Below are 21634 nucleotides of genomic sequence, written 5' to 3' on the forward strand. Positions count from 1 at the left end.
GCTTGGTTTTCAAGAACACGAGAGGTCACGCCTCAAGCTTGGAGCTGTACTGTAGCTATAATTACAGCCATTTTTTTTCATAATGCTTTTTGACCCGCTCTTGTAAACTGTATGTCATGTAAATCTGTACACCAGGGAGAAGAAAACACCTGCTGCATGTGGTACCTCTCCTATCAACCTGTGCATGTCTGAGAAAGCATCTGTGTGCCTTAAGCTTGATAAGAAAAGTATCTTAACATAAAAGCTAAACATTTAATCTGTTGATGAGACGTCTTTCACGTAAGGTGAATGTGTCATTTATACATACTGTATATATAAATCATCACTGTTCTTTCTGAAAAATGATATTTCATTCAACTTCTAATCATACATCTAGTTTGTCCATGCTCACATACTGTATATAACATTTTATCCATCTAGTGTATGACACAATCCATTATCCACATACAGGAACCTGTCAGTTCTAATATGTAAACAAAAAACATATTCGGCAGCATTTTACTTTCTGAAAAGACATATCATTGATATCATGTCTAAATCTCCTTTTTCAATGCAACCGTAGGTTAGCCTTTGTTTTAACATGTCCATTTATTCATTCAGGTTTTCATTGCCTTTGGTGGTGCTGTTTTGTTTAACTGCAAAAAAGTCCACTTTAAATAATAATCAGTAGAGCTGCTCTTGCTTTGCATTTCTGTAAATCAGCGAGATTACGCATCGACGTGCGACAGCATTAAAAACACTTGCCTCATACCGTGCTGGACCCGCTAGTGCCACCAAAACACCTTTGAACCATAAACCCATCTGGCACCAAATTTATGCAGCAGACCTTTGTAAGTCCTGTAAGTTGTAATTTAAGGCCTCAGTGTTTTGTTCAGCATATCCCACAAATGCTTGAGTTGTTAAGATGTGGGAAATTTCATGGTCAATTCAACACGTTCCTCAAAACTTAAATGAACAATATTTATAGTGTGTTAAAGAGCATTATTCTCCTGAGAAAGTCACTCCCCAGTAGGGAATAGTGGTGGACAGTAAATGTAATACGTTACTGTACTTAAATAGCTTTTATTTTATAAAGTATTAAATTTTTTTTTTACTTCACCTCATTTAAAAAGTCAATTATCTTACTAACTACATTTTGTAAAATCGGTTGTTCCTTTTTTAATTATGAATTGATAAACACTGAACTGGTCAAGCACGCAGCAAGCCACCAATCAGGGTACTGTAGAGCACTCGCTCTGTTTTGAATGTCGCTCTGTGGCATCTAGTTAGTACAAACATACAGCTCAGCGTCAGTACAACAGCAAACAGAACATTTTGAGAGGAATAAATGATTGACTCTAATTTGCGACAACTCCGTGGCCTTATTTGCGTGAAGTATTTGAAAAGAAGGTTTTGGGCTCATGATAGATATCAATCAGTGTTTGACTCATTAATATCATTCTATTAATTGTGTGCTAAGAGTTACATTAGAATCTTTCACAAAAACTGAGTTGATTAAGCAGTAACAAAAATGATAACAGGACATTATTGCTATAATAAATAATAGTACTTTGGACACAAGTACATTTGAAGGCGAATACTTTTGTACTTTTACCCAAGTGGAAGTTTAAAGGGAGCACTTTTACTGTTCCTGGAATAATATTTTACTGAGTGTATCTCTACTTTAACTTAAGTACATGGTTTGTGTACCGCCCACCACTATTTTGTCCAATCTACCATGAAGGGGTAACCATGGCTTGCAACATGAATACCAGGATCCAGGGTTTCCAAACATAGGAAGTAGGCTGGCTAGTGTACTTCCTTAAGTGCGTCCTTTAGTGCATCCTTTGACATTCCACCTATATCCTTTTTAAGGGCAATGCTTCCTTTATGATGCTGATAGTGAAGACATTACAGCATTTATCAGATAGAGGAAAATAACCTTTTTGGCATTCCTGAGAATGACAAGGCTAAAAGTAAATGGTGAAACAGTATACCAACCCCATATACCCAATTATCAGTTGCCTTTAAAGTTCTTTCTTCTCAGCATACGGATGAGAAGATTTATTCCTACCTGGGCATCTCCTATTACTAGGCAAACAGTTTTAGTGCCAGTGCAGCATTGAGAATAATTCACCCACCCAGATAATATTTGCATGTAAACACCTTTATCCAAATTTACAATGTGATTTATACAACTGAGCAGTTGATAGTTAAGGGCTTTGTTCATGGGCCCAACAGATGCAACTTTCTTTTTGAGACTACGCATGATGGACAAAGGATAATGAATATTGGGAAACCTAACAATGTATTCAACAGCTTCATCTGAACCACAGACACATAATTCAAGTTCACACAATATATTGCCACTTTTAAATGGAAGAGGATATGAATCAGCATGGGAAGTATAAAAGAAAGCTAAGGGCCTTTACCACAGCGATCTATCTCCTCAATGAACTCTTTTTTCTTCAAAGTGCACCACACTTTATTTAACTTTACATCAAAAGCCAAGGTGAGGTGAATCTGTGACTCAAGGCGTCTCTCTGTGACTCTCCCCTCTTTGTGAACCTGACACCTTGCCTTCACTTCCCTGAATAAGTAATCATGTCATCATAGCGTAGTTTTCACTCAGGTGTCAGTGCAGATGACCTTCGCTCTGCTTCTGCTCTCGCTGCGTTTTGTCAGTTCATATTGGTTTAATTTTCCTGCTGACAGATAAAGGTTCTTAGATGTTCTAATATTTTAAAGTTAAAAAGAAATACTGACTCTACTTGGTTGTGAATAATGTAGTCACATTGCCAATCAGTTTAACAAGTCTTCTTTTATACGTAGGGTTTTTTTGGCTGCAATTTAAGGTTTATAAGTAAACTGCACAGAATTGTTCATCTGTCCTATAGAACTTTACAATGTCCTCACTATCACAGATAATAATGTTGCTCTAATGAGGCTCTTTAGCACTGATACCCACCTGTTTTATGACATACTAATTAGCATGTATATAAATTCACGGCTGGTGGTGGCTCAGTCGTTTAGGCATTGCACTTTGAATTGGAAGGTCATAAGTTCAAATCCAAGCACCAACTGCTGGGCTCTTGAGCAAGGCCCTTAACACTCATCTGCTCAATTGGATTAGGGCATCTGCCAAATGTCATATAATTAGATACACTGTGTCCACCTGTGTAATGTGAGGTCAATACAGCTGTTTTTGGAAGGCCTCAGAGTTTGTTAAAGTACAGTCTGTGGAGCACCATTACATTTATTATTCAAAAAAGCAAAGAATAAACAATGTGACCCAAAGTAGAGTGGCCACGTATGGAGACAGAGAAGCAATCGAAGAGGCCAAGGGTAACTCTAAAGGAGCTGGAGTGATCGAATGCTCAGATAAGAGAAACTAAACATAGATAAGAAAGCACAGAATAACTACATTAAAGGGCTAATATAAAAAAAATTGCCCATTCACACAGGATTTTTTCCCTTTTGAGACTAGTATTAAAAGTTTTTGTTTCTCGACACAAGAACATTACATTTGACAAAACCTGACACTATTCACACTGTGAAGCATGGTGATGGTAGCATTATTTCTGAGACCTATAAACTATATACAGTATTAAATAAACTATATAAACTATATACAGTGAGGAAAATAAGTATTTGAACACCCTGCTATTTTGCAAGTTCTCCCACTTAGAAATCATGGAGGAGTCTGAAATTGTCATCGTAGGTGCATGTCCACTGTGAGAGACATAATCTAAAAAAAAAAATCCAAAAATCACAATGTATGATTTTATAACTATTTATTTGTATGATACAGCTGCAAATAAGTATTTGAACACCTGAGAAAGTCAATGTTAATATTTGGTACAGTAGCCTTTGTTTGCAATTACAGAGGTCAAACGTTTCCTGTAGTTTTTCACCAGGTTTGCACACACTGCAGGAGGGGTTTTGGCCCACTCCTCCACACAGATCTTCTCTAGATCAGTCAGGTTTCTGGCCTGTCGCTGAAAAACACGGCGTTTGAGCTCCCTCCAAAGATTCTCTATTGGGTTTAGGTCTGGAGACTGGCTAGGCCATGCCAGAACCTTGATATGCTTCTTACAGAGCCACTCCTTGGTTATCCTGGCTGTGTGCTTCGGGTCATTGTCATGTTGGAAGACCCAGCCTCGACCCATCTTCAATGCTCTAACTGAGGGAAGGAGGTTGTTCCCCAAAATCTCGCAATACATGGCCCTGGTCATCCTCTCCTTAATACAGTGCAGTCGCCCTGTCCCATGTGCAGAAAAACACCCTCAAAGCATTATGCTACCACCCCCATGCTTCACAGTAGGGATGGTGTTCTTGGAATGGTACTCATCATTCTTCTTCCTCCAAACACGTTTAGTGGAATTATGACCCAAAAGTTCTATTTTGGTCTCATCTGACCACATGACTTTCTCCCATGACTCCTCTGGATCATCCAAATGGTCACTGGCAAACTTAAGACGTGCCTGGACATGTGCTGGTTTAAGCAGGGGAACCTTCCGTGCCATGCATGATTTCAAACCATGACGTCTTAGTGTATTACCAACAGTAACCTTGGAAACAGTGGTCCCAGCTCTTTTCAGGTCATTGACCAGCACCTCCCGTGTAGTTCTGGGCTGATTTCTCACTTTCCTTAGGATCATTGAGACCCCACGAGGTGAGATCTTGCATGGAGCCCCAGTCCGAGGGAGACTGACAGTCATGTTTAGCTTCTTCCATTTTCTAATGATTGCTCCAACAGTGGACCTTTTTTCACCAAGCTGCTTGGCAATTTCCCCGTAGCCCTTTCCAGCCTTGTGGAGGTGTACAATTTTGTCTCTAGTGTCTTTGGACAGCTCTTTGGTCTTGGCCATGTTAGTAGTTGGATTCTTACTGATTGTATGGGGTGGACAGGTGTCTTTATGCAGCAAACGACCTCAAACAGGTGCATCTAATTTAGGATAATAAATGTAGTGGAGGTGGACATTTTAAAGGCAGACTAACAGGTCTTTGAGGGTCAGAATTCTAGTTGATAGACAGGTGTTCAAATACTTATTTGCAGCTGTATCATACAAATAAATAGTTTAAAAATCATACATTGTGATTTCTGGATTTTTTTTTTTTTAGATTATGTCTCTTACAGTGGACATGCACCTACGATGACAATTTCAGACTCCTCCATGATTTCTAAATGGGAGATCTTGCAAAATAGCAGCGTGTTCAAATACTTATTTTCCTCACTGTATAGTTAGATAGCAAAAAAATTAAGATCAACCCCTAGAATAAAACCTGTTCTGGTAGTCTGGCAAAGATTGAACATTTGTTGCAAGAAACATGGGCAAGGAATGTATGTATATATATATATATATATATATATATATATATATATATATATATACATACACACACACACACAACACTCTTTAAGAGCATATGAATTTTGCAGTGTCTGGAAGAGAGGAAAAAGGTTCCCCAAATAAAGACTGAGCTCAATTCATTTCTACGATTCTTGTTAAAAGATGTTTAACAAGAAGATATAAAAGGAAGCAAGGGACAAAGAGCCTATTACTCTAATTAATAACATTTTCAGTACTCTTAAAAGGTTATACCAAACTAAATAGAAGCAGTAAGGCTTTCTTTAAGTCTATAATTTACCAAGCAGCACTAGCATCTGCTTCATTATGAATGTAAGCATCTCTGCTTTTAGTGAATACAGTTTGTTCCTGTTCTCATCTAACATGTGCACTGCCTGTCAACAATCATACAAAAAGCACATTTCTGACAGAAACTACTTTCATTCCTCTTCCAGACACTTAGTGAGACTGTGCTTCTTTTGAGTCGATTATGAAGGTAGACGTTCAGCTCAGCTGCGGGTGGCACTTTCCTGTTCTAATCATTCCTTTTATCTGCACGGAGAATGTCCTCGTGTATTTCTTGATTTCTTGTGCATAATAATTAATGCCATTGAAAATCTTGCAGTTCACAAAACTGGAGGGATAAGTTATAAATGATGAATGAACTTTCAATTCAATTCGATTTAACTGATTCTTATTTGTATAAGGTTGTATAAAAGAATATGTAGGTTTATTGTCTGTAAGTCTGATCCTTATAATAGTTTTTCCCTAATAATTGAGCCATTGGCATGTGTAGCAAGGAAAAACTTTGAAGAAACCTTGAGAGGAACCAGACTCAAAAGGGGGACCCATCCTCATCTGGGTGGTACCTTCTTCTTCTTCTTCTTTCGGCTGCTCCCATTAGGGGTCGCCACAGCGGATCATCCGTCTCCATACCACCCTGTCCTCTACATCTGCCTCTTTCACACCAACTACCTGCATGTCTTCCCTCACCACATCCATTAACCTCCTCCTTGGCCTTTCTCTTTTCCTTCTTGCTGGTGGCTCCATCCTCGGCATTCTTCTACCAATATAATTCATGTCCCTCCTCTGCACATGTCCAAACCATCTCAATCTCGCCTCCCTCACCTGTCCCTCTAATAAACTAATTTCTAATCTTGTCCATCCTCGTCACTCCCAACGAAAACCTTAACATTTTCAGCTCTGCTACCTCCAGCTCCATCTCCTGTCTTTTACTCAATGCCACTGTCTCTAATCCATACAACATCGCAGGTCTCACCACAGTCCTATAAACTTTCCCTTTCATTCTTGCAGATACCCTACTATCACAAATCACTCCTGTCACTCTTCTCCACCCACTCCACCCTGCCTGCACTCTTTTCTTTACTTCTCTAACACACTCTCCATTACTTTGCACTGTTGACCCCAGGTACCTGAACTCCTCCACCTTTTCCAGCTCTTCTTCCTGCAACCGCACCCCTCCACTGCCCTCCCTTTCATTCACACACATGTACTCTGTCTTACTCCTACTGACTTTCATTCCCCTTCCCTCCAACGCATATCTCCACCTCTCCAGGCTTGTCTCAACCTGCTCCCTACTCTCACCACAAATCACAATATCATCTGCAAACATCATAGTCCAGGGAGACTCCTGTCTGACCTCGTCCGTCAACCTGTCCATGACCACTGCAAACAGGAAAGGGCTCAGGGCCGATCCTTGATGCAGTCCAACCTTCACCCTGAACCAGTCTGTCGTACCTACTGCACACTTCACTGCCGTCACACTGTCCTCATACATGTCCTGCACCACCCTCACATACTTCTCTGACACACCTGACTTCCTCATACAATACCATAACTCCTCTCTTGGCACTCTGTCATACTCTTTCTCTAAATCCACAAATACACAATGCAATTCCTTCTGTCCTTCTATATACTTCTCCATCAACATCCTTATAGCAAATATGGCATCTGTGGTGCTCTTCCTCGGCATGAAACCATACTGTTGCTCACAGATGGTCACCTCTTCTCTCAGCCTGGCTTCCACTACTCTTTCCCATAACTTCATGGTGTGACTGATCAACTTAATTCCCCTGTAGTTACTGCAAGACTGCACATCTCCTTTATGCTTAAAGATCGGTACCAGCACACTTCTTCTCCATTCCTCAGGCATCTTCTCACCTTCCAAAATCCTGTTAAACAACCTGGTCAAAAACTCCACTGCCATCTCTCCTAAACATCTCCACGCTTCTACCGGTATGTCATCTGGTCCAACCGACTTTCCACTCTTCATCCTCTTAATCGCTGCTCTCACTTCCTCCTTACTAATCCTATCTACATCCTGCTTCACCAACTCCACATCGTCCAACCTTCTCTCTCTCTGATTTTCCTCATTCATCAGCTGCTCAAAATACTCCCTCCACCTTCTCAACACACTCTCCTCACTAGTCAACACATTTCCCTTTCCATCCTTTATTGCTCTAACTTGCAGTACATCCTTCCCAGCTCGGTCCCTCTGCCTGGCCAATCGGTATAAATCCTTTTCTCCTTCCTTAGTGTCCAATCTCTCATACAGCTTCTCATATGCCTTATCCTTGGTTTTCGCCACATCCCTCTTTACCTGCTGCTGCATCTCCTTGTACTCCTGCCTACTTTTCTCATCACTCTGTCGATCCCACTTCTGTTTTGCCAACCTCTTTCTCCTTATGCTCTCCTGCACTTCCTCATTCCACCACCACGTCTCCTTGTCTTGCTTTCTATTTCCAGATGTCACACCAAGTACTTTTCTAGCTGCCTCTCTCATCACTCCTGCAGTAGTTGCCCAATCATCCAGCACCTCTTCAACACCGCCGAGCCTCTGTCTGACCTCTTCCCTGAACCTTACACTACACTCTTTCTCCTTAAATTTCGACCATCTTATTCTTCTTTCAGTCCTCACTCTCCTCCTCTTCTTCTTCGCCTCCAAAACCATCCTACAGACCACCATCCGATGCTGTCTAGCTACACTGTCCCCTGCCAACACCTTACTGTCTCCAATCTCCTTCAGGTTGCATCTCCTGCATAGCACATAGTCCACCTGTGTGCACCTTCCTCCACTCTTATACGTCACCCTATGATCCTCCTTCTTCTTAAAATACGTGTTCACCACTGCCATTTCCATCCTTTTAGCAAAATCTACCACCATCTGCCCTTCCACATTCCTCTCCTTAAAACCATACCTACCCATCACCTCCTCATCACCTCTGTTCCCTTCACCTACATTCCCATTAAAGTCTGCCCCAATCACCAATCGTTCTTTCCTAGGTACACCATCTACCACTTCATCTAATTCACTCCAGAATTTTTCCTTCTCCTCCATCTCACAGCCAACTTGTAATGTTCATTAATTGCAGTTCCATTTTTGAGGTGTGTGGTAACTTGACAGCCTAAACCAGTGAGCGTCACAAAATAAATTTGATTAGTCAATTTAACCATGATTCCTAGTGCAACAATGTCTGCTAGGAATTTATAATGATTTGGGCAACCGTCTCATGGAAATCATTATGTCCTGTGGATGCTCTGCATGATGACATAATAGCCACCTAATATGGCACATTTGTACATTTTACTAGGTGCACATTAGGCAAACACTTTTTTCTAACAATGTTTCCATATTCGTGGTAAATAATGCTTCTACTAGTACTGCTAAAATTATTTGGGTGGCTTGGTGAGAGATAAGAAGTGAAAGTGTTCATTAGTACCTTCCATGGCCTCCCCAGGATGAGTGGTGTTTAGCAGCACCTTCCATGGCCTCCCCAGAATAAAGGTGTTAAATAGTACTTTCCTTGGCCTCCAAGGATGAATGGTGTTCTTCAGCAGCTTCCATGGCCTCCCCAGGATAAGGGGGTTCAATAGTACTTTCCTTGGCCCCCAAGAATTAAGGTGTTCAACAGCACCTTCCATGACCTCCCCAGGATGAGTGGTGTTCAGCAGCTTCTTGCTTGGCCCTCCAGGATTAATGGTGTTCTTCAGTAGCTTCCATGGCCTTCCCAGGATAAGGGTGTTCTATAGAAACTTTCATGGCCTTCCCAGGAAGAGAGTGTTTAATAGTACTTTCCTTGGCCCCCTAGGAAATCTCTATAACTACTAGCATTCCATTTGTTGTCTTGAAGTTAGCTATTAATTGTTTGGTTGCTTAGCATAAATCTTATTTCTCAATTTATCACCAAGTGTGTCTCATTGTGAGGCTTGAGTTTTTTACACCTAACACCACCGGCAACATGGGAGTCTGATGATACCGCATGTGCTGGCATGGTTGTGGCAGTTTATTTTAATGGATTAACTGGGTCAGTGTGTACCCTTAATTACTTGGTGAAATATATGCTGTGTATGAAGACAGGCTGTCTAAAGTACACCAAAATGCCACATGGCGTTTACAAATGTAAATGAGTTCTCAAATGTCTAATAAGGTTTATAGTGGTGACCTTTATGCATTTATGAATTGACCTTTCTCTTCGAAGACATCTGAAAGGCTTGCTGTACAGGACAAGACATGTTGCTCTATTTCCGTAATGATATTCCAGTTCTTCCATTTTCAGACTTCGTGAAAAAATAAATAGACTGTCTGCTTTATATTGATTCTTTGCAAACTATCTGCAGATTTGTGCCATAAAGACAGGAGTAATGCTTCACATGTAGTGTAGTATAACATATATACAGGGTTCTTTCTCAGTGTCAGGAGATTTCATATTCCAGTGTAGTATCAGATAACTGTACTGATTACTATACAATAACTGGTATTACAGTACATTAGAACCCTGGTTTTCACATTTCAGTCTGAGTCAAAGTTGTATTTATTTATTTAATTTATTTATTTTACCATTTAAAAGAGGTTCCCTTGGAATTTTTGTTTTCACAGTTACATTTTATGAACCCCTGCTGTAAGCAACATTGCTGTGAATCTGCCCTATGTACATACAGAAACAGAAGCTTCTGAGGACACAGTGGCGTGTTATAAGATATATAAGATATACAAAGTTAATAAATAAATAACACAGCACAGATCAGCAGGGCTTCATTCTGGCAGCGTGGCCGTTTTGTTCTCCCGGAGCCTCCGCTTTTGTCGTCGCCTCGTTTTTTTTTCTCTTCATTTGTGACAAGCTGCCATTGTTTGTGTCTGTACACACTGCAAAAAGAATTGTCAACTCCAGACACCTAACTGAACGGGAATGGATTAAGCTGCAGGACTTAGTATTAGTATCTTCCCTCGTTCTCTTACACACTTTTGCCCTGGGGGGATTTCCCGTTGCTGGAAGAGCTGCACAGCCAAAGCATCATGTGTAGTTTATTATTGGAGCCAAGCTCTCACAGGCCCAAAGCAATCACAGAAATCAGCTTAAAGCCTTCCCTGAAGTCACTGGTAAACCCGCCTGAGCTTGTCTACAATAGTATGTGTGCACCTGCAGCACATTTTATACAACGTTCTATACGCATTTATACATATGTAAAGTTATCTCAATAATCCCCTCTGTTTCATAGCGTTTACTTAAATAGCATGGAAATTCTGTATACTGAGTCTTTTCAAAATACCATTAAAATGCCAACAAAATACACAAAAATACAGTGTACTGTCTTTATGCAGTAATTAGATCTCAAGCAATAAACTTATCTTTCTCTTACAGAGGAGGAGTTGTAGTTACCTTCTGTGCACCATCCTGCTATTCATTGCCGTGCTACTGGCTCTCACGGTAACAGGCACCATCCTCTTGATGAACCACTCCCAGACACCTCCATCCCCCGATGCGCCGCCACTCATCACTACTAATCAAGATGAAGGCAACGCCCTGGTGACTGTAGAAAGAGGCGACGGCTCCCGCATTAACATCTTCATCGAGCCCAACTGCCCCGATTACAACAGCAACTTCCTGAGACTGGAGGGGGTCCAGACGTCACTGCTGCACTCGCTCAGCCACCATGACACAGACCTGAAGTCGGTAAAGGGACAGGAGAGAGGTCTTCTCGTCCAACTGGCCGAGGAAATCGCTAAGCTGTCAGCCCATATTAACCAGATGAAGGCAGAGTACAGCGCACTAAGGCAGGGCCAGACCAGCATCAGCCAGGAGATCAGCATGCTGCAGACTGAGCAGGCCAGGCTTGTCCAGGTGAGACACTGAGAGCTGATATAATGGGGGAAATCGACCGAAGCCTAAAAAAAATTTTGCCTTTACACTTTGAGCTGTTCCAGATACTGGGTTTGGGTATCTGTTCAAATGTCTTATTTAATCGTATATAAAAAAAAAAAAAAAAAACTTTGTCATGAAATTCAGAGTCACACTAATAAACAGAATGCAAATCTGTATTAACTATGTCAATTAGAGCAAAGTAGCCTGAAAACAGAAAGGAAGCTACAGCATCTACAGTACCTAAAAAACATGTTATTATTAACCTCAAGCAGCAAACAATGCTATGCTTAAAAAAAGTCTACCAATGCATATAGAAGAAAGAAACACAGAGTCACAAAAATGGGGTATGGATTATATGCAAAAAAAAAAAGGCGTAGCTCAGTGGTTAATTTGTTGGATTTCTGATCAGAAGGTTATGAGTTCCAATCCCTTCATCACTTCGTTGCCACTGCTGTGCGCTTAACCAAGGCCCTTAAGCCTAAACTGCTCAGTTGTATGTATGAGATAATTGTAGGTCGCTCTGGATAAGGGCGTATGCCGAAAATGTAAATGGGAACATGTAGTGTATTTATTCTTGTATTATTTCCTTTTTATTGGGATGAGGAGGGTGTCACCAACCACTATCTTGCATACCAATCAGCTAATGTGCAGTTGCACCCCTGCTCCTACCCAGTATATAGCCAACCAGCCAGTGGTGGACTCAAGTATTACTATACATGATCATTATTTATTTTGGGAAGCATTTATTCTCCTACATTTCAGACAAAACTTGTTTTTTTCTTTTCTCACAATTTTGAACCAAATACGTAAATTGTGTTAAATGAGAACCTGTCATGAGAGCACAAGCACTCTTTGGTGAGAGTTTGTGTGGATTAAATGTGGTTGTGTGTGTGTGTCTTACTGAGTGTTTGTACCAATAGAAAACACTCTACTGTGAAGTAGAATGGAACATCGAATTGCATCAATTATTACAAATATAGTTCTCAAGGATCAGTAGGATCTTTTCTTTCGAAACTCAAGTTTGATACTTTTACTCAAGTAGAAATGTAAAAGCAGTCTTTTTACTTTTACAGGAATAATATTTAAGCAGGTGGTTTGTACTTTATAATCAGGAACGGTGCATACCACCAGAGCAACTAGCTAATATTGCTAATGCTATGAATGCAATGTATTGAAATGTATATTAATCAGTAACTAATACATAAGATATTTATGAGACTGAGATATGCAAATGTTAGCCCTCAGATGCCTCCTTTTCCTTTTTTTTTGTTTTTGTTTTTCCTTTTTGTATTATTCTAAGTAAATGATAGTGTGAAAATTAAAAAGAAGTTTACATCCCAAACAGTCATGGTGGGCCCTTAACAAAAAAAACCCAAAACAATTCCCAGCTCAAATTATTCATTACAAGCTTCTTCTCCTTTTTTTTTATTTATTTGCATTCCCTGTCAACCACTCATACACATCTATAATCTTGGTGATTAGAAATTGATTGACCTTTATGTGTTCTAGGTTTTAAGATATGACCACTTTGCCAATATTAACAGAGCACCTTATTCATTTCCAAGCAAAAGCTCAGGTCCCTTGTTTTAGATGGCCAGAAACTTAATTATGGTAGTTATGTGGTAATAATTATAATATATGGTGAGCTGGTCAGCTAGTTAATAAAAAGTGAATTTTCATTGAACCATGGAAATGAATGAGTATATGAAGGCTATGAAGTATATACTAGTCTTTGACCTGCATTTTGACAGAATTGCTTACACCTCGCATCTCGGTTATTTCAAACTACTGTATTTATTATTTATTAGGTAGATGAGGTTCATATGTTCATTACTGTATCCTTTATAAAGCTTTTTGAGAAACCACACAAACCAGGATCTGCACAATTATGCCCTCCCATCTCATCTCTGCTTTAGCAAACTAAAGGGATATAGACATAAGCACAATTTTTTTAATCAAAAGGAAAGACATACAGAGCTTTACAAGGACGAGAAAAGTGTTGATGCCGTATGTCCGCGGTTTTAGACTGGACCCTCGATCCACAAACCCCCCCTCCCACAAATATATATTTAAATGACCCTTCAGCTAAACAAGCACTTCAAACTTTAGCAAGTTCTACCTCTAGGAGTTATTTTGGTGATTCTACTGGGCAAGGTGATAATTTGGAGAGAACATAAATATAACCTGTAATAGTGTTATTTCAGGGTTGGCACTAGACATGCCTGGCAGACTGAGGGACAGATGGGACCAGCTGCCTGACCATTTAGATCAGCATTTTATGAATTTAGCCAGTGAACTAGGAGCATGCCTTCATTAGATTTCCTCAGACAGGCAATAAACACCAGGCTCTATCAGCTATCCGCCTGGATGAACCATCTCCCGTAAACCCTTGTGGTGTGTTTGATTTGGTTATTGTTTGTCATGTTCTCTTAGGTTCGTTTATAAGAAGCTGCAGATCCGTAGTTGAAGGACAGATGAGCTGTGCACATTACGTTAGAAGTTTTTTCACCTTGAAGAAAAAATAAATAAAAAAGATCACGGCTTTCAGCCGCTGTGAAGTTATTGTCAGGGTGAGAAAAGTCCAGACAGGCTAATGCTTATAGCTCTACACTGTACCAAGCTTGTAGCACGGCTCAAATTGACCCACCATCCATTCAGATTCAAGGAAGTCATGCATCAAGACCCTTCTCTTTAATGGCACCCAAGTGGTGGAATGGCCTTGTTCTTGGATGTCCGAACAGCTAAGTCACTAGAATTGTTTTCAAATAAACATTCAAGACCATCCTCGACACAAAGTACTAAAATAAGTACTCTTAAGTAACCCTTAGATTTTACCCGTTTCCCCTCCCTTTTAACTTCCTCTAAATCAAACTAGCCCAATCTCCATTTCTGAAGTGTAAACATATATTGTACAGGGCATTATAGCAACATAAAAAAACTGCTTATCGTTCATTACTTTTATCAAACTCATAAAAGAACTAAACTGTTTTTGGATAACTCGAGCTTCATTCCGTCATTAAGGTTAGATTTTTTTCTTTTCTTCTTTTTTCTTAACAGCCAGGCCTCATTCAGCTTTCAACTACAACATAATAATACAGATAATACATGACAATTTATGGAAAAATCAAACTTGTATCATTACTTTAATTATTGATCATAATAGTAAATTAAGTCAAGGGGATCAAATCTTTTTTTGTCATTTTAGATTTTGTCATCTGCCCAAGACTAACAAAGATTTTCTGAAAGAAATAACTTGATAACTTTCAACCACAATGACCAGTTAATTTCATGATTCCATGAAATGATAGAATGATATACCTTGACTAGGTTGTCAGTCTTTAGACATTACAAACCTTAACAACCAGGTAAACTGTCTAAGAATATAAAAAAATCCCTTATTAAAAAAAAATCCTTACCCTTGTACCAGTAGCATTTGAAACACTGACTCTCCTGATCCATAGATCCACTGTTGCTTGCTTGGGATTTAGAAGCTACTCTGTGACCTGTGTTTTTTTTTTTCAAAATCTATAGGATTGATCGTTCCCCGTGTCAGGTCGGGTCATCACCTCGCAGGCTTCTATCAGGAGTTCCTTAGGGTTCTGTTCTCAGTCCATCCTTGTTGTGCATACATAATAAATTACTGAGCAGCAAAAACAGACATTGTAGTGTTCTCCTACCACTTATGAGCCTTCTAGAAGGCAAATCAGTCCAGACCAGTGCAAAAAAATGATACTTTTGGATCAATTGCTTTTTGGTTTAGTTGGACTTTAATAGTATATAAATAAACAAACCAAAATATCATTGTTTTTTGTTCAGTTTATCCTTGGGCTCAGTACCAGCAATCAGTAATTGTTTTACTTGAGGCGTTTGTATTAATTTGGTGGCGAATAACGTCCTCGCTGCAATTGAACCATGCTACAGATTCTACAGCTACTCAGACCCGCATCTGAGTGCAAGTGTAATGCTTTTGGTTGACAAAAGGAACCAGAGCAAAAATGTATAATTGTAGTGGAAAATCCATATGTGAAAGCATCATCAGATAGAACTGCTTTTCATGACACCTCTTCAAAGATCAGATCTTATCTCAAACCACTCAGTCACCACTAACCATCCAGGCAGCACACAGAGCAGAATACTGATGTGATTTAAAAAAACACACCAACCACCACTCTTCAGACTGTTGCTCAACTTCTTATACACACTTTAGCTCTGGCTCTACACATTCCAAGTCAAATCTCTTCTATAAAGCATTAAAATTCTGCTTCTTTATTTAATCACACAAATTTCTCAAATCTCAATTTAATATACAAACAAATTACATTTGTACGATTGGCCAGGCAGAGGAACCGAGCTGGGAAGGATGTGCTGCAAGTTAGAGCAATAAAAGATGCAAAAGGAAATCTGTTGACTAGTGAGGAGTGTGTTTTAAGAAGGTGAAGGGAGTAGTTTGAGCAGCTGATGAATAAGGGAAATGAGAAGGTTGGATGCTCTGGAGATGGTGAAGCAGGAAGTGGATAGGATTAGTGAGGAGGAAGTGAGAGCAGTGATTAAAAGAAGGATGACATACCGGTAGAAGCATTGAGGTGTTTTGGAAATGGTCAGTGGCGTTTTTAACCAGATTGTTTAACAAGACTTTGGTAGGTGAGAGGATACCTGAGGAATGGAGAAGGAGTGTGCTGGTAATGATCTTCAAGATTAAGGGAGATGTGCAGACCTGCAGTAACTACAGGGGAATAAAATGTATCAGTCCATTAAGTGACCATGAAGTTATAGGAAAGAGTAGTAGAAGCCAGGCTGAGAGAAGAGGTGCCCATCTGTAAACAACAGTATGGGTTCATGCCGAGGAAGAGCACCACAGATGCCTTATTTGCTTTGAGAATGTTGATGGAGAAGTATAAAGAAGGTCAGAAGGAGTTACATTGTGTGTTTGTTGATTTAGAGAAAGCGTACGACAAAGTGCCGAGAGAGGAGTTGTGGTACTGTATGAGGAAGTCAGGTGTGTCAGAGAAGTATGTGAGGGTGGTGCAGGACATGTATGAGGACAGTGTGACAGCAGTGAAGTGTGCAGTAGGAACGACAGACTGGTTTAAGGTGAAGGTTGGGCTGCATCAAGGATCGGCTCTGGGCCCTTTCCTGTTTGCAGTGGTGATGAACAGACTGACAAACGAGGTCAGACAGGAGTCTCCATGGGCTATGATGTTTGTGGATGATATTGTGATTTGTGGTGAGAGTAGGGAGAGCTGGAGACAAGGAAAAAAAAGACAGTAGAAGTAAGACAGAGTACATGTGTGTACTAGCAGATACTAAGGGTATCTACAAGAGTGAAAGGGAAAGTTTATAGGACTGTGGTGAGACCTGATATGTTGTAGGGTTTAGAGACAGTGGCATTGACTAAAAGACAGGAGGTGGAGCTGGAGGTAGCAGAGCTGAAAATGCTTTTCATTAGGAGTGACGACGATGGACAGGGTTAGAAATTAGTTTATGAGGGGGACAGTGCATGTAGGACATTTTGGGGACAAGGTGGGAAGAGGCGATTGAGATGGTTTTGACATGTGCAGAGGAGTGACATGGGGTATATCGGTAGGAGAATGCGGAGGAAAAGAGGAAGACCAAGGAGAAGGTTCATGGATGTGGTGAGGGAAGACATGCAGGTAGTTCATTAGAAAGAGGCAGATGTAAAGGACAGGGTGGTATGGAGACAGATGATCTGCTGTGGCGATCTTGTTAATTGCAAGAAGAGCTTCATTAGAACGAGCAGCACGAGTTGTCCCCTGCCGAGTCCGACATCGTGCATCTCTCTGTCACCTGGTGAGACACCTTTATCTCCAAAACTCCACCCTTTTACCCTTTAATTTAAGAACCAGAAAGAAATGAGGTGGCTAATTCATCGATCAGACGCATGCAGAAGTGTATCAGTGCTGCCATTTTGTCTGATCTCTTTGCAAAGTTGCCCCTTTTAGCAAATACACATTTTTTTCTTGTTTTTCTTGTTTTTTGCTGCTCTGCCATCAATCACAATGAAACCAACATATTAATTCAGAATCTGATTTTTGAAAATACCAAGCCAGCCTTTAATGGCTTAAGACAGCCTTGCTGATCAATCTAGACTTTTTTTGTGCAAATCTAGACACATCATTAACCCAGCATTACTATTTTTTGGGCCCTTATCACAGTTTACATAAATGGCCTTTTTTTAAAGTTACATTGAATGTATTCATATTTGGTACCATCACGGGAATAGGCACATGATGAGGTCGAGCTATTAGCCTGCATGCAGAGCAAGTGCTTTAATATTTAATGACTAGATTTCAAATAATATGCGATAAGTGGGAGCGGATGCAAGTACATTTTCGTCATGGAAATGAAACAAAATGTTCCTAGGTGAGAGAAAAAAAAAAGATTTGTTGAAAGAAATCTTATCTATAGATTTATTACAAAAACGTACAGGGTGCAGCTGCAAGGACAAGCACTTGATTCCAATTAAATGGTCTGGAAGTCTCTCTAGTAGTATTATTTTCTTTAACACTTTATATAGCAAAAGCATTGAGTGAATCTTAGAAGCAAAGTTTCATGTAAAGTGTTATTTCCTCGGGTAAATTGTTTGTCTGGCATAAATAAGTGACAAGACATACAATTTCACTCTTCTCATGTTGACATTGTCTTCTGTCACTAAAAACAGTACATTCTTTTAGATTAGTTAAAATATAGTATTAGTAATTTTATAATACATTAGTCTTACAATTTAAATAGTGAAAACATACCAAAACAAACTTAATTAAACTAAACATCAAATGATTGACAACGGGTCAAGGATCGTAACTTTAAACATAGACCATGAAGTGGAACAAAATGGAATGGGAATGGGATGCGCATATCCATAACTAAGGCGATTCGCATCTTGATGCATCGCCACTGGAACGATACATCAAAGGGACATATGAAGCAGCTACCAATGCAATATGATTCACCCCATTAGGATGTGCTGCGATCCAATTTCGATTCAACACAATGCGATTCAATGCAATATGATGCAATGGAAAAAAATGACATGCTATGCAATTCAATATGGTACAGATAGTTTGCTATCTGTAAATCATACATTTACATACTTTTCTTACTGTCTTTTGAATTCTGATTGCATGGCCCTAACAGGCTTTGTTTTACTGTATTGTCTGCAGGAAGATGCAGCTCTACCTCTGCCATGTTAATCTGTATTCTATGTGACTTTTAGAGCACTCTTTGGTCTTCCTTGTGTTATGATAAGTCATATTCACATACCGTAGAAGCAGTGGTGCTGAGAAAAGCCATTTGAGAAACAGTTTAGCGAGGAGAAATCACAAATTATTGGTCACTTTCTAAATAATAAGTGTAGCGCATCTCCTAAAAATTATATAATAAATTGTTTTTTACTTATGCGAAGGTTATAATATATATATATGTGTGTGTGTGTGTGTGTGTGTGTGTGTGTGTGTGTGTGTGTGTGTGTGTGTGTGTGTGTGTGTGTGTGTGATACAAATGCCAACTTCTAGCCGATTCACACTTTTTTAAACCGATGCATCACATAGTTAACTTTTATGCCGACGCACCGATGCGATTTGCTCAAGCTTACCATCCCTAATAGATGCGATTGAAAAACAAGGAGTGCTGTAAATGGAGAGTCTAAGAGCTCATCAAAAACTTAGTTCCTGTCCATAATCCTGACTCTAAAGCGTATCACAGTTGTGTCGTGTTGCAATGAAAAACCTGCCGTGTCCAACTGGTCCTAAAAATATACTTTTTTAAAGACAACATCTTGCTCATTAGAATAAGCCCTTATAAACTGCATCAGAGGCTTACTATCTCTATTACTAAAAGATGGAAAGTTTTGATTGAGTTATTCCATTTTGTCTGATGCTGTTGTGTTCATTAATCATTTCCTTCTCTACCAAGCAGCATTTTTATTTTTCTAAGTAGGCACTATGCTTCGCACACTCAAAAGCTCACTATGTTAAAGATAATTATTGATGATATGAAAGTCTACAGGAAAATAGGCCACGGATTTGTCTGTGATTAATGGATACGACTCGGTCAGCAAGCCGACGTATTTGAAATAATGTGCACGCAGCAGGCATCGGCGTCCTGCTCGGTCTCACTGATAGTCCATTTACAGAGTTGACTGGCCAGCAGAAATCAAAGCAGGGCTTTATCTACCAGCAAAGCGCCAGCTGAGAACTGAGACCTGAATTCTAAGTCAAATGACTGAATCCTGTTCCAGTTATTCATGCAGCACTCAAAGACCCAGATCACAGTACAAGCATGATGGGTGCCTCAGGAGGAGCACTGAATTTACTAACAGTGTATGAGCATGTAAAGCGCTGGATGAGTCAGTTCTGCACTAAACAGTCATTCAAATCATCCTCTTTCTTTCTAATTATATTATGCAATGAACTTCATATTGTTGGTGTTCAGATTGTTCAGGATGTTCGACAACCACCTTACCACCTTGTGCCAATAAAAGAAGGATCTTATATATATATCTTATATAAGATATATATATATATATATATATAAGATATATATATATATATATATATATATATATATACATATACATATCACTCTTTGTCTTTGTTTGAATATTAATAAACATGGCTTGTGAGTGAAAGGCAAGAAAGCAGGCATGCGTCTCTTTGTTCAGTTCTTGTAGCGCTGACCTGCTCTCGCATGTTTTATTTGCATACTCACCTCCCCGCTTCACTGCTTCATACTGTCGTGATTCTTCCCTTATGAATATTTTAGTAGTCATGCACTTCACAGCACCTTGCGATCGTTTTTAATGAACACACTCACTGATCCCGGTCTTTACAATTTAGTCACATGCTTTTATGCTTTAACCACGAGTCCGAGTTTCGACAGCTGACAAAAGCCATGAATGCATGTATGGATGCACAGACAGTTGCATGAGTGTTTCCACCATGACACAATTTGAATGATTTTGCTTCTGTACACTGATAAAATGGATTTAAAATTAAACTATCAACATTTGGTTGAAGTGTTCATTTAATGAAAACTAAAAAGTTGAATTGATCCTATAGCTACATGTGGTTGAAATGACAATAAAAGCTTCTTGACGCTTCTTGACTTTCAAGTAATTGAACACTAAAACAATAAGCAGTTAAATGGGCTAATCATTCTAATCAAATTAGAATTTTTTATTGTAACGAATGGTCATGGACCTAAAATGGAAAAAAAAAACATAAAATTGGTAATGTAAAGGAAAAGAGTTAAAGACAGGAATAAAATTAAAAGTTTAAAGTTTTTTGTTTTTTTTTGCATAGAGCTGCTATAAATTAAAATTGAATTTACAGTAGAAAGTAGACATGGAATAGAAATAGAACATATAAAATACATATAAAATGTCATGAAGTTGATCAAAGAAAAGCTCTGAATTTGCCTTCGGTAGCTGTTTATGGGAATTCTCACTAATAAACATCGATTCATGTAAAGAAAGTCATAATTAGTCTAAAATAATAATTTTTTAAATTATACCTAAGCTAGTGGAAAATATGAGTTTCTTGGTGAGGAAAAACCCCCTTTTAACCATCTAACAAAGAATATTCTCCAACAGTTGGACTTAGCGTTGTCAGAGATGTATAATCTATTTCCTATATCCAAGATTGTTTTAGACAACAGTGGTGCCACTGGTATTCAAACCCGTGATCTCTCGGGCGATAGGGCGAATGCTTTTCCTGTTGCATCACTCAGGGGCCATGGAGTTTGCATGGAAGCTAACTGTACTATATGACAGTGTGTGTGCTGAAAGATCTACTCAGGCTGCATGATATATAAGGCATCAAAAGATGAAGATACGCACCCTCTCCCCTTGCGGTTGTTATGTATTTTTTATCATTTCCGTCTTCGTCATGACTGACAGGTAAGCGTGGTTGCTGTGGTAACTAGCAAGCTGACAGCATGTGATATGCTGTATGTACATAGAGAGCCTTGAGCACTGGTTTTTCCACTGTAGGCTGCACAAGAACTTACAGAGCTGCGCATTTGTTGTTTTATGTCAAGTGGAGGTAGTAGAGAGTAATGTTTGGGTGCTAAATGAAGGCAGGGATTGTCTTTGATGATCAAGGTATTGAGAAGCAGACTGTAAAATGC

General features: G+C 39.4%; 1 protein-coding gene across 1 annotated transcript in view; it reads left to right on the forward strand.

Moving 5' to 3' along the window:
* LOC310733810 (fibrinogen C domain-containing protein 1-like) overlaps window positions 1-21634 on the forward strand; it is a 93879-nt gene that overhangs the window by 17026 nt on the left and 55219 nt on the right. Inside the window, exon 2 of the mRNA XM_083555239.1 lies at window positions 10991-11470. Coding sequence (XP_083411365.1) covers window positions 10991-11470 — 480 coding nt within the window. The remainder of the gene's footprint in view (window positions 1-10990; window positions 11471-21634) is intronic.

The sequence above is a fragment of the Silurus aristotelis genome (assembly GCF_946808225.1).
Source record: "Silurus aristotelis genome assembly, chromosome: 11".
Taxonomy (NCBI): domain Eukaryota; kingdom Metazoa; phylum Chordata; class Actinopteri; order Siluriformes; family Siluridae; genus Silurus; species Silurus aristotelis.